This window comes from Puma concolor, chromosome A1 (assembly GCF_028749965.1).
Source record: "Puma concolor isolate L17-30 chromosome A1, mPumCon1.1.hap2, whole genome shotgun sequence".
In the NCBI taxonomy this organism is placed as follows: domain Eukaryota; kingdom Metazoa; phylum Chordata; class Mammalia; order Carnivora; family Felidae; genus Puma; species Puma concolor.
In genome coordinates, this window is record NC_141667.1 from 38,514,648 (window position 1) to 38,529,081 (window position 14,434).

At 41.8% G+C, this 14,434-nt stretch overlaps 1 protein-coding gene across 1 annotated transcript in view; it reads right to left on the reverse strand.

Moving 5' to 3' along the window:
- The window catches only part of LOC147584114 (uncharacterized), a 37,318-nt gene that overhangs the window by 22,589 nt on the left and 295 nt on the right, over positions 1 to 14,434 (reverse strand). Inside the window, exons 3-4 of the mRNA XM_086716016.1 lie at positions 14,046 to 14,421; positions 7,961 to 8,036 (exon numbers count right to left, since the gene is read on the reverse strand). Coding sequence (XP_086572142.1) covers positions 7,961 to 8,036; positions 14,046 to 14,421 — 452 coding nt within the window. The remainder of the gene's footprint in view (positions 1 to 7,960; positions 8,037 to 14,045; positions 14,422 to 14,434) is intronic.

The window sequence follows — 14,434 nt, forward strand, 5'->3', positions numbered from 1 at the left end:
ACTTCTAACACCATTTTACTAACACATTCCACAGTTCTCCATGCTGTGCAGTCTCCCTTGTTGCAATGAACAATAAACCCAGCTTGTTCGACTACAGGTAAATTCCTAGTGGTCTATTGGCTGGAAGGCATTAACATACTTGAACATATTATGAAAATATCATGTAATGTGTGATTCAATTTTTATTTTACCTTTTTATGTTTATTCATTTTTGAAAAAGGGAGAGAGAGAGAGAGAGAGAGAGAGAGAGAGAGAGAAAGAATGAGCAGGTGAGGGGCAGAGAGAAAGGGAGACACAGAATCTGAAGCAGGCTCCAGGCTCTGAGCTGTCAGCACAGAGTCCGAGGTGGGGCTCGAACCCACAAACCATGAGATCATGACCTGAGCCGAAGTCAGATGCTTAACCTGACTGAGCCACCCAGGTGCCCCTGTGTGCTTCAACTTTTTAAAAAATGTTTATTTATTTATTTTGAGAGAGAGAGAGAGAGTGTGCACGCCTGCATGCCCAAGCTGGGAAGGGGCTGAGAGAGAAGGAGAGAGAGAGTGTGAAAGAGAGAGAATCCCAAGCAGGCTTCACGCTCAGCGCAGAGTCCGACTCGGGGCTCAATCCCATAACCATGAGATCATGACCTGAACTGAAATCAAGAGTCAGATGCTTAACTGACTGAGTCATTCAGGCTCAATTTTTAACAATTATGTGTGTGTATATATATATATATATATATATATATATATATATATATACATATGCATATACGTATATATATGTATATGTATATATATATATATATATATATATATACACACACACACACACATATATAATCTCTGTATATATAATTATGTTTTATTTTATGTATATATAGAAGAGGGCTTTCACTTTTTACTCTTTTTTAACTTACATATTTATTTAACATGTTTTAGTATTATTTTGAAATTACTTATTTTTTAAGTTTATTTATTTTGAAAGAGAGAGAGAGAGTGGCACTGACAGTGCAGAGCTTGGGGATTCTCTCTCTCCCTCTCTCTCCCCACCCTTCTCAAAATAAATAAACATTTTTTTTTAAGGGGGGGATTATCCTGGGTCACCTGACTTCATCAAGCAAAGCCATTAAAAGCGGGAATGGGCCCTTTCTGAAGAGAGAGATTTCTGCTGGCCTTGAAGAAGCTAACTGCCATATTGTGAACTGTGGAGATGGCCACATGGAAAAATCCTGAACTAGATGCTGAGAGTATTCCCTGAACAATAGCTAGCATGAAAATGGGGACCTCAGCCCTACAACTACAATGAAATAAACTATGCTAATATCCTGAGTGATCTTGGAAGCAGATTCTTTCTCCAGGGAATGCTCTTGATGAAAATGCTGGCTGGCTGACACCTTGATTGGAACATTGTGAGACCTTGAACAAAGGACTCAGACCCAGATTCATGACCCAAGGAAACTGAGAGATAGTAGATAGGTGTTGTTTTAAGCTGATAAACATGTGGTAGTTCGTTATGCAGTGATAGACAATACAATAGTTCAGAAATGATACGATGGCTCTAGAAAATAATCAGAGATCCAGACAACTCTTCCATCTATTATTGTGCATAGCTTCCTCCTCAAGTTTATCCCAAAGACACAAGATGGCTGCTGGAGCTCTGGCCACAATGTTCAGTTTCTAATCAAGAAGAGGAGGAAAAAAAGGGGTGCCTGGGTGGCTCAGTCAGTCAGGCTTCTGACTTTTGATTTCAGCTCAGGTCATGATCTCATGGTCACGGGATCAAGCCCCACATCGGGCTCTGTGCTGACAGTGCCGTAGCCTGCTTGGAATTCTCTCTTACCCTTTCCCTCTGCCTCTCCCTGGCTTATTCTCTCTCTCTCTGTCTCTGTCTCAGAGACAGAAAAGCTGGGAAGCCTTGAAGAAGAAGAAGAAGAAGAAGAAGAAGAAGAAGAAGAAGAAGAAGAAGAAGAAGAAGAAGGAGGAGGGGGAGGGGGAGGGGGAGGGGGAGGGGGAGGAGAAAAACTAGGAGCAGGGAGGTACATGCTAGTTGTCTGTTACCCTTTTAAGTAGTTTTCCCAGAAGACTCACACATAAACCTCCACTTATGTCTTACTGGCCACTCTTATCTACAAGAGAGGCTAAGAAATAGAGTGTTTTAGCTGGAAATACCTAATAAGCAAGCAAACAGAAATAGAATTCTATTAGCAAGAAAGATGATGGGTGGAAGGGGCATGGAAATTTGGTGAACAAATGGCAGTCTCTTCGACAAAGAGAAAAACAAATTTCCTAACATCAGTCTTTCAGTGTCCTTTTATTCTACTTTAGAAGTTTTCTGGCAGGAGATAATTTTCCAAGCAGAATGCCTATAGAAGTACAGAAACATATTAAAAAGCAAGCTTCTGACCAGAGCACAAAGAAAGGTTTCTAATAAACACTAATATTCTTGATCTTGCTCCATTTCTTCTGCCCCCAAATGCCTCATATCCTCTCCTGTCTTTAACAGCTATTTGTTCACCCACTGGATTCATGCCCTGTCCTGTGGAAAGACCCACAAATATGAGCCACAGGCAAAGAAACTGCCTGATCCTTTCCTTGATCAGTGATGTTTAACCCCCAAATCCAAAACATGAAGAGAAATAAATCTTCTATTTAAGCACCATCACATTTAAATCATTTCCGTTTACCTTCTCTCCGCCTCACAGCAAAGCCTATGTGTTGCTGAATGATTAAAGACAGCAACAACATGACTACTTGAAGATCAGATATGAAGGTCAGCTCATGGCAATTTAAGTTTACAAGGAAGAAGGGATGAGCTGGGAACATGCTGGAGACCCATCCACAAAGGAAAGAAAGAGGAAGGTAGCTCACCTGTCTGGGAAGCCGCAGGCTGCAGCCAGGTATCGGAGGCAATGCCCAAAGGGTATGAAGAGCTCAGACATAAATAAGGCTGCCTCTAGGACCCACTGGACAACAGAACAGAGTGTTCAGGAATTTTGTTCTGGTGAACCAGCCAGCTACTGACATCTGAGGAAATTCAGCCAAAGGCAGCAGGACTCCAACAATCCGGCTGGGAGATCATTTGATAGTTCATCAAAGATTTGCAGAAAGCCAATGGTTTATAATAATGACATAGAAATGGGCTCTCTCCTTAAAAACTTAAGAGTTTTGGGGAATGGTAGAAAGCCTATACTTAAAAAAAACAAAATAAAACAAAACAAAAAAGACCTGCACCTAAACAAAATAGAAAGTGATATCATAAAAAATTACCCCCAAAGTGCTGGAAATTATAGAATTAATTTGACTTTGGGGAAGGCAGCATATTTGAGAAGCTTTCTTCAAAGTGTATCCCTATCACATCCCTAGCATCCCTAACCCTGATACTCCAAGAGGACAGAAAAGTGCTTAAGAACACACAAGTAGGTCACAGAAAATTCAGATTGGTGTTCTTGAGCAATTATTGACAAAACACCAGGCAGGCTAATGGTTGAGGTACGTTTCTTCTTCTTTCCCTTCAAACACCTGATTTCATCTCATACACTGCTGTGCATGTGCCCTCTGCCCTATAACCTCACTGTAAAAAGTACACAGCAATGATAATAATCATAACAATAATAATAAAGATCAAGGCAATGTAATACTCAGTTTCTCCCTTTCTTGAGATCTATTTTTTAATAGCGTTATTGAAGTATAATTGACATATGATAAACTGTATATATTGAAAATGTATGATTTGGTAGGTAGATAGATAATAGTTAGATATCTGTGACACTATCACTTCAGTCAAGATAATGAAACTCCAAAAGATGTATAACTTCCAAAATTTTCCTGAAGCCCCTTGGCAATCCCTCCCTGCTGCCTCTCCCTGTCACTAAACCCCCATCCGCAGGCCCCAGTGGATCTGTCACTATATGTTAATCTGTATTTCCTAGAATTTTATATAAATGGAATAACACAGTGTTCACTTATCGGTCTTACTTCTTTCGCTCAGCATATTTGAGTTTCAACCAGGTGATAGCACATTTCAATAGTTCATTTCTTTTCCCTGTTGAGTGGTATTTCAATGTGTACCACTTGTTTTTAGGTCTATCATTTTTGTTTCCTTTTCAACGTCTTTCTTTTTTTCTTCTTATTGTCAGCATGCTTATTATAAAAGCTTTCATAATAGTACAAAAAGATAAAGAAACGGTAAAAAAAAATCACCTACAGAAAGCTTCAGTATTTAAGTTAAAAACTAACAAACAAAACTAAACAAAAATACCTGAAGACTAAACAGGCTTTATGAGTGTCAAGGAAGTAAATATCAGGTAGTCAGCGAGCCTTGATGGAACCAAGGGATGCTATTTCGGTCGTGGTCCCCTTGCTTAGAGTCCTGTAAACTGCACTGCTTAGGGCTACCTATTCAGTCTTCCAAAGGCTGTCAAGTAGCATATTTTGCTTGCACAAAAGGTGTCGTGATGAGGACAGATTATGAAATAAGGCAAGATGCTAAATCTAGAAACACAAGGGGAATCTTTAAAAATAAAACTCCTGGAGACCCACAGGTTAATGACAACCAATAATCCTTATAAGTGGGTAATACCCCAAAGTTCACGGCATGAGCACACAGAGAGAATGCAATTTTGGTTACCATGCGTTATCAGGAGTTTTTCTACTGTTGAACTGCAAATAATTTTTTTAACATTAAAAATCCTTAGGTGTTCCCCATTGGCCCGGATATACACTCAGCAGCTGCTTCTTTTAGCCTAGCAAAGATCAACCTGACCTTGGCCAATCGGCTCGTACTTTGAAGAGTGTGCTTTGTGAAACATGTGAGTGGAGTATTCATGCTTGGCAGAATTTGCTGTCTCTTTTGCTCAGTATTTTACCATGATTAATCCCCATCCATCTCTCTCTGCTGCTGCCCCTACCAACGCTGTCAGTCTCATATTTCTTCTCTATAGCAGACGCCTTTCAAATGTTGTTGGATTCTGGCTGGGTGTGACCTTTTATGGGGCACTGCTGCCTCCTATCAGGCTTTTATGGGCCTGTTGGTTTGTGCACATGTGCAGACATTCTGACCCTGTGACCTCCAGAATAGATTCTATGAGAACAACTGTATCTGACCTTTTCAACATTTTGGACACCCAAACTCTCTCAAGTGCATGGGCGTGAAGAATGCTCCCTGGTGGTTTGGGCTTACATTCTTCTCACATCAGAAGAAACAGTCTAGGAGAACGTGAAGCCAGGTCAGAAACGCTAACCTAACAGCAATGTTGCAGGCAGCCCTTCAAGTTGCTGGCATGAACTGGAACATAAGGCAGCTTTTATTGTGGTTTAAGCGAGCAGTTCCAAATATATGAATTACACTTTGTGTATAATCCAATCTGTAGAAAAAGCAATGGCTAACAAAACTCCAGAAACCTTTGAAGCCATTTTTTTAAAGTTCCTTCTCAGATCTAGTCTTTTTTTTCTGAGTCCTGAATCCTGTTGTTAAATAAGCCTGCCTATCTATCTATCTATCTATTTATCTATCTATCTATCGATGATCTATCAATCATCTATCTATCTAGGTAGGAATCAATTTTATGATATTTCTAGCACATTTGGTCTGCCTTTTCTATGCTGTTGGTTTACCAACAGTGAGCTTATTTTTGTAAGCATTTTAGTATATATTTAAAGATGCAATGCAACTTAGAAAAACTGCCAGTCTACTTTTCACAAAAAAAAAAAAGAAAAAGAAAAAGAAAAAGAAACCTCTTAAATCAGAGTTGTGAAGCTTTAAATGCCAGATTAAAGTCACTTCACCTACTTTCCCAACCTCCATCTACTACTAATAAAGATCTGGATTTTGGCCTTCAGTGCGTGCACAGTCTAGCAGGACGAACTGGGTCACCAAAGCCTGTTCCTTTCCTTTGTTTCTCTTGTCATTTACCTCACTCTTCTCTTTCCTCAATAAGCTTTCTCTTTACTTTCTCAAAACTGAATACTTTTCTCATCTTAGTCTAACGCCTATTTTCATCCTCTCTTTTGATGGCTGACAATGTCATATACACTCCATTCGTTCTCTACCACCTTATTCAGAAAGAGTGGTTTTCCATCCACTCACCTTTTCTTCCACTCTGAGAGCTATACTCATGTGTCTTCCTCACTGCTGGCATAATTCAAAATAATATATTTTCCCTGGCACAGCACACCAAAGTCACGTCAGCAATTCTGCAATGGCTTGGGTACAGGATTATGGAGAGGCACATCATGTGACGTTCAGGACAGCTAAATCAACATCTCAAGATTGGAAGGCATACACCATCAAGACCTATAAGATATGATTTTTATTTTTTCATACACCATACAAGAATCCAAAGCCAGTGAAACTATATACAGTGCTTCTCGTCACTATCACCAATGGTTTGTGTGGTTCATAAAAAGGAGAGTGTATAATAAATTCTAAGACTAGGCCAAGAAGATTAAATAGCACGTTGTACCACATTTCTGAAGTGAGATGTAAAATAATTTGGGTCCTGATATTTAAGTGAAAGTCAGCGGGATGCTAGTTATGAATAATAATATAATTTCTGACTTAGCATTACAGTTCAATATGCAGTGATCTTTCTAGGCTGTTACATGTATCTAGGGAGTAGGGAAAGGGTTCTTAAAATATGGCAAAACATCAATTTAGCTACCTTCAAGTGAGAGCATACATCATATAATAATAGTTCAGTGTTTTTATAACTAGATTGAACTCTCTGATAGGAGAGTGGATAGCAACATATTTATCACACATATGAATCTTATTACTATATTTTGATAACAGACCCTAAATAGCCATTATGAAAAGAAGTTTATACTTGGTCTTTTACTTTATATTAATTTCTTGTAAATTATGACATGGTGATATTATCTAGTTATAGTTATATTAACTGTAATATATTAATATTTACATTTAAATAAAGGTGAGCACAATATTGTCAAATCAAAAAAGTTAATTATAGTAATTCCTTAAGCATTATGCAGACTTGCAGATTTTTATTTCTTGCCGATATGATGTGATCAGAGACTTTGGAACAGTTAAATGGTAAAGAAATTTTATGTGCACAAGTAAAATAAAATGAGATTGTGCAAAACAGGAAACTTATTTTCTTATATTATTAATCTGTAGCAACCTTGTTATGTACCATCATATTTGATGGGATTTTGGTTCTTGGAGTTTCAGATTTTGTTCTCTATAGAAACACCTCCAAATATCAGTTTTAAGCCTGCTAATTATTTCCTTGGACAGAGGGTGTTATGTGTATTAGAAATAGCATTTCAAACTTTCCTTTATGGTATTAACTTATGATATAAAAATGATGTTGCATTAGCATATATGTATTATACATAAAGGATGTGCTACATACACCTTTGATAAAGTGTATGAGGTATATATAAATGATAAACAAAGCCATTTAAAGTAGTCTGTTACCATTACTATACTTTTACTTATGTTGTTAATAGTTTTTTGGATAGAATTTTGTACAGCGGATGGAACTGCAGAAATAAGTCAACAATAGACAACTGAGAAAAGGCATCAAGGAAATTGTTATATCTTGCCTGGTGAACTCTTAAATCAACAAAGGAGTCCGTCTCTCAGCTAATCAGCCCCTGTGGGTCCCCGCCCAACAGTAGAGCACAGAAGTGAATCTCGCCGCCGCAGGGGTTTCTCTCTTGTTTTCCAATTCAACGTTTCCAACACAGAGTGAATGGAATAAACTTGGGGAAAAAATGGCAACTAACACTTTGAGGTGTGTGTATTCTGGGGATGATATTAAGAATTAAGTTATTCTCTCAAATGTTGTGCACTAATAACTATACTGTCCTTTCCGGACGTTGCCATCAAAACGAATGCAGAGGGAATGTTGTCCTTACAATTTTCTGGAATGTAGGCACTCAGAGAAAGTTGAACTTCTGACAGATGGCATGAAGAGGTGATTTGACAGAGTTTGAAGCAATTAAAATAGTACCTTGATTCTTTGATTTCCACGAGTGTATTCATTTTGGGGAAACCCGGGGTGTTGCACCAGCGGAGGAGGAAACAACCTAAAACGGAAAGTTTAACCTTCGGAGGGTTCCATCTCTGAGGCCATAGCCCGAGGTTGAACTTTTTTCCTCCACCTCGTATTTAGGAGGTTGAAAGTTCCCCCCAGCAGACAGCCCCAGGTGGTAGGCAGGCAGGGACCCCTCTTTTTTAGTGATCAGAGCTACCGGTGACCGGATTCACCTTTGCTTTCTCGTCCCCAGCTGGGCCCACCAAAGCGCGACCCAGGACAACCCGGGCTCTGGTCCCAAACGTGGTTGGCAAGGAGATTCACACTAAGGAACCGAGTGGCCTCTCCAGGAGCTGCTCTTGCCAACCTAGCAAGGAGAGAGGTCTTCGTGACTTGGATTTTCTCCTCAAGTCTAGCATGAGTGAGGGCAGGGGATGTAGATTCAGTTCGATTTTTCCTCTTTTGTCAATGGGAAGATGGAATGGGAAAATGCCCTTGAGTGCAGAACCCTGTGGGGGTGGGGGCCCAGCTAGAAGGTTGGTAAATTGGAAATCCTGGAGGCATAAGGCCCAGGGGATCCGGAGGTGCGGTGGTGGGTGGTGGGGGTGAGGCTGGGGGGGTGTCTTTTTGTTTCACGCTCTTTGATCCCGGGCCTGGGCTAGGCTAAATTTCTAGAGACAATGTGCTGGAACATGGAAGCATGGAGGTTTTTGGAAATTTCAGAAACTTGATCGCAGGACTCTGAGCCCGAAAAGAACCCTAGGACAGAAGCTCCTGGGCCCTTGTTGAGAGGCCACCTGGGGTAGAGAGGTTGCCCAGGGCGTCCCCGCCCCTGCGCGGGTGGGAAGGAAAGGCGTTCTTGACCCTTTCCGGAGCAAGTCATTAACTCAGTTGAGTTGATCAAATGACATTCTTTATGTAAGAGGTCGTCTCCAGAGCCCCTTTTCTCGATATTTAGCAGGTAGAGGAGCAGGATAAATCCGCCTCTCAACGTGAAGTCTCAAAGAATTGATGAGTTTTCTTAACAATGTGGATCCGGAGGCGCAGATAATTCTAAACGCACACAAGACCCGAGCTCTATCCTCTCATTCACCTCCGCGGAGTTGAAGCAGACAGCAACCTTGAAAATTGTCCCTAAAATCTCTCTCGAACTGATCTTTTTCGAAGATTTGAAGATTTTTTTTTCTCCAGCCCCGAACCCACCTTCTCTTCCACTCACAGAATCTACTTGTGGGTGCCACCGATGATTGCCTCTCCCCTTAAAAACAGCCCCGACCCACGCAACTCTCAGCTACACTAAACAGCCCCGACACACTTTAGCCACCAGTTAAATTCATCGGAAGTAGCTATAACTGACATCACCTCCGCAACCCACCCGAGGACTCCGGCCCAGGACACCTTGCAATGAGGCTGATTTTTGAGCGCTGAATTCTGAGAGTAAGGGAAGGTTATTTGAGGCATCCTGATAGATTTCCGGGCTTCCAATTCCCTCCCCCGCTTGGCTGGTAATTTTCTGCTGCTCCTCCTTCTCCTCCTCCTCCTCCTCTTGACCTCCTCCAAGGTACCTTGGCCTCCCCTCCTCCACTCGTTCCCAGTAAACCTCCAGCGGGCGGTGGAAATCAATCCGTTGGCGCTAAATTCAGAGCTGCCCGTTGGACAAAATTGCAGTGGGGGAAAGGGTGTTATTTCTTTCAGAAAGAATGTCATTTGATCAACTAGACTGAGTTAACTTGCTCCCGGTTTCCTGAAAGCTCGGGTGGGCCCGTGGGTGTTTTGCTAGATCTAGTGCAGATATGGCAGCTTTGAGAGAATCGTCCAGGACTTGGGAGATAAAGCTTGTTCTCCTCTCCAGACTCCCAACTACCCCCGCGAGAATCCGATACATTTAATGAAAGCTTTGCAAGATGTAGGTTTCAGTGAGTCCTTGGGCCAGAACCTCTCAGCACATTGCACTCACTGGCTCCAACCTGGGCTCTGAGCCGAACTCTGGTCCAGTTAAAAATTACCTGTTCCTAGCCACTGAACAGTTCCAAAAACAAAAACACCCTCTCCCCAGGAAAGGGAAGAAAAAGATTTCACCTCACACTGCCAGCCACTTTTGTGCGATCATTGTATTTCCAGAGGCACAATTTTAAATGGTGTAAATTTCTGTCCTCGGTTGGTCGAACTCCTGCTTGCAATGAACAGCGGAACCTGGCATTCTCAAGACTGATCTGAGGTTTGTGGCTTCCCCGCTGCCCGGAGCGTGGAATTCTATCCAGGCTGGGAATCGAGCAGCAGACCGCACAAGAACGGTGCCTCCTGCGCTGCCGCCTACGAACATCGGGAACACTGGTGACATAAACAGCTACCTGAACCCAGCCAGAAGCGCAGGCTAGGAAGTTCAGCCTGCAGAAGATTCTTGCTCCTTCACCCAGATTGTTTCAACTGGTTAATAAAGCAACTGACACCAACAAAACCACATTCGCAGCAGGAGTCCTCCTCAATAAAATGAGAATCACAACCGAAGGTTTGTTGTTGTTAACAACTGCCTTTATTATTACCATTGCTTGTTTTTTTTGTTTTTGTTTTTTTAAGGAACAATTAAAGGAAAGAGAGACAATCATTTCAAACTCATGGTACAGAAAGAAGATCTCTTCCCTTTTCCTCTGAAATTAGAGTGCAGATTCTTTTGATTTCATCCTTGGTACACCACCACCTAAAACAACTGGAAGAGGGTCAAATTGGCTCTAAGCACCCACACCCTAATTCCAGCATGGAATATAAATGGTTAACCACTATTCCCTTTAAATGCACATTTTTCTATCTGACCCTTGGATATAATTTAAGATACTGATGTTTATATACCCTTATTCTACATGATTAAGACTACACAGAAAAAGTAAAAATGAGAAGGGGAATGGAGTGTATTCATACATTCCATACCTATTTTCTGAGGTGAATAAAATGTGTTCATGTTTCATCTTGACGCTCAAATTGCAGGTTTTTTGGATATCACAAAAGATAAATCCTTCTGTCATTTATATATCTATTTATTTTTTTCTATCTGAATACCTTACTCATAAAAACTGGCAGTCCAATTGTTATTTTACTCTTTCAAACCTGATTCTGATGTGGGCTAAAGAGAGCTTCACCTTCCTGGGAATAAGTTTCCAAACAAACCCATAGTTCAGAGAAAGCTGATCAACAATCCCTTTCCTTCCCAATCTTAGTTAGTGGAAAAGGAAAAAGCTTTTTTCCCCTTTCTGCACATAATTTCCCAAAGAACTGACTTAAAATTCACTTATATCTGTCAGAGCTTCTTGGGAAATAAATACATTCTAAATGTGTAATGCCACTTTTCAATTGCAATTAAAACCTATTTAGATTTTTGAAAAGTAGCCTGAGAACATATTTGTTCAGGACTCTGTATCTGGCACTAAGTTTGATGTGGAATGCTTAAATTTTAAACCACAGAAAGAAAGCAACAGCACACAGACACATGGGCTTAAGATCCCACGTGTAACAGCTGTATTATGGAAAGTGCATACAAGTGCACACGGCCGATGTCACAGACTCAAGAGAAACTTACTAAATCTCAGGATATTTTTTATATTCAAAGGCACTGTGAAGTACATTGGGGTGATGGGGAAGTAATTGGGACTATACTTTGTCACTACCAATATGCTGCTGCTTCTCTCATCAGTAGAGGAGCTCACAGCAGGGGATTCACACAACTGCTGTTCTGAAAGATACATTTTTGACCTAACAGAATATGCAAAGGTCAAAATAAGTCCCTTTTTGTCAGGAGAGGGTCTAATCTCCCCTTTGAACACAAGAGGTCGCTCCTGTGATCAAGTACTGGGGGGAAAATATTGCTAATCATAGTTTGTTATATTCTATAAAAACATCACAAATATTTTTTTACAGATATATTTGATATATTAAATGAACAGTTAGCAATCAGCTAAGGAAACAGGAGAATGATCACTGGTCACGTAGGAACTTTAAAGTGAAGTGAAAAAAATAATGGCTGCTCCCCTAACTTCGGTTTTAACGAAAATACATTAGCAATAAACATAGAACTCGAGAGCACGTCCATCAGGGAACAACCTATTAGTGGGTTTCTTCAAATTTCTCCCTTTAACAAGGAGTATCTTCTGCAAGGTTTTTACCTCTATCAGCTTAGGAACTTATTAAGAAAATACTCGTTTATAATAACAGCGTGGGCTGAAAAAAAAGAAAAAAGAAAACGTGTTTTCACCATTATGATGAAATTTCCCGTTTGTAAAGGCTTTCCTCCAAGCCTTGGAATTGCTATCATCATCAGTAATAATTCTTTGGAATAGGTTATTAGTTTAGGGAGCTAAAATATCACACTGTGTGTGTGACTGGTTTGAAGAGGGATGGATAGTGAAGGCGCTTTGTGGATCTCAAATATGTCATCAGGCTTCTGGTAGCTTCTGCTGTTTAATTCCATGTTATAAAGGCAGCATGATGGAATACGATTGGTTAAAATCCCCTATTTACTTTCTGGCATTATAGTGGTATCTTTCTCTCTCTCTCTCTCTCTTTTTTTTTTTTAAACTAGAGTCAACTTGGTTATCTATTAGGGAAACATGCCCTTATATCGGGAAGACTTGCTGGTGTTTTGATTACCAGCATCAGTTTTGCAAAAGCGGCCTGACAAAAGGCTCCATGCACATAATACCAGAGATTAGAAACTTTAAACAAAACAGATTTTTAAACAAAAACCTGATAAATTTATCAACCTATGTCTATTCCAACTTTCAATTTCACACACATACTCTGATATAACTTTAAAACTTACAATAAAAATAGAAGGCATGAGATGCAGTTAAAACTCTTTCTTGAGAGAAAACAAAACGAAACAGATTATGTGTTCTTGGTAAAATCCAGCTAGGTCAGGAGAAAACTCAAACATCTTAGCTTCCATCTGTGCTCAGGAAACGCATAACCGTGCAAACCAAGCCATGGAGGCCAGTTGAGAGCTCACAGCTCTTATCAAGGGTTAAATCTGGCGAAAAGTACAAAGAAAGGAGTTTCCTCACAAACTGGGTTTTCTCCCAGCAGCAAGACACTGAAATTAAGCCTTTTACTGTTTGGGTTTGTGGACCTTTTAAGAGCAAACTGGCGGTCACATTAGATAAGGAATCGCTATTTAGAAGCTTTGGGAGACTTGTGGGTGTGGGGGTGTTCTTCGTGGCCTTTCCTGTGACTTTGCTTTTGGAAGACTGTAAAGGGTGATGAGAACATGTCAGAAATTATTGAAAAAGGTTACCGGCGAGCCAACATTCTTCTCTCTCCAGGTTGTTTCCCCGAGAGAAAAGTATTAGATAAACAAACCTGGTGAAGTGAAATAGGTATTTCACCGCTCTCCAGTATTCGATCCCTCCCTATTCACGCCCTTAAACTAACACATTTTTTTTTTAATCTCTAAAGACATGGAGACCTGTCCTTATAATTACCGAAACACCACCAACAAAACTGCACACGTCTGCTTAAAAACAAAGGGCAGGAGACCAGCAGGGAGAGGACCTGGACAGGATATATATAACCGCTTTACAAACTTCCAACTACTGGAAGATCATTTCACTCTTTGACTTCGGGTTAGTGCGCTTCCAAATGCTAGAGTTAAACTGCAAAAGTAGATAGACCTCAAGGGTCGGAAGAAGAGAGAGGAGTCCGCGGAGTCAACTTGGTTTTACCTGCGTACTCCCAACCTGATTCTCCGCTAAGGCAACAAGCGCTCTTTTTCCTCCCCCCCCTCCCCCCCCAGCTTTTTGGAGATCTGAGGTCGGTGGTTAACGGGGTTTGGGGTAGCAGTAGAAAACAATTCCGGTGTGTCTAGTCATCCGATTCCCGGTTCTTCTCCCAGTAGGCAGCTCCCAGCGCGCCAGGCGCAGCGGATCCGGGAACTCACCCTCCCCAGCAGCAAAGCCGAGCCGGGCCCGGAGCTGCGCGCCACAGCGCCAGACGAAACCAAGCCAAACGGCCTATTCCAAGACGCCCCTTTTCCTAGAGTTCTGGAAGGACCTCGTCATCAGGAAGACCTACCCACCAGCCACTCGCCACCGGCGGCAGAAAAGTGCCCCGCGCGCAGCACGGCCAGCCGGATTGCGGGGACCCCAGGAGCGCAGGGCGGAGGAGCAGCGCGACAGGAGGCGAGGGCGCTGGCGGCACGGCCGGGAAGGAGCGAGGGAGGGGGACAGGAGGAGGAGCAGGAGAAGGAGAGGCAGGCCAGAAGCCAGAGCAGCCAGGCAGCCCGAGTTTCGGGGGAGAGAGCGGCCTGAGCCCGGAGCAAGTTGCCTCGGGAGCCCTAATCCTCTCCCGCGGGCTCGCCGAGCGGTCAGTGGCGCACGGCGGCGGCGAAGCTGAAATATGATAATCAGAACAGCTGCGCCGCGCGCCCCGCAGCCAATGGGCGCGGCGCTCGCCTGACGTCCCCGC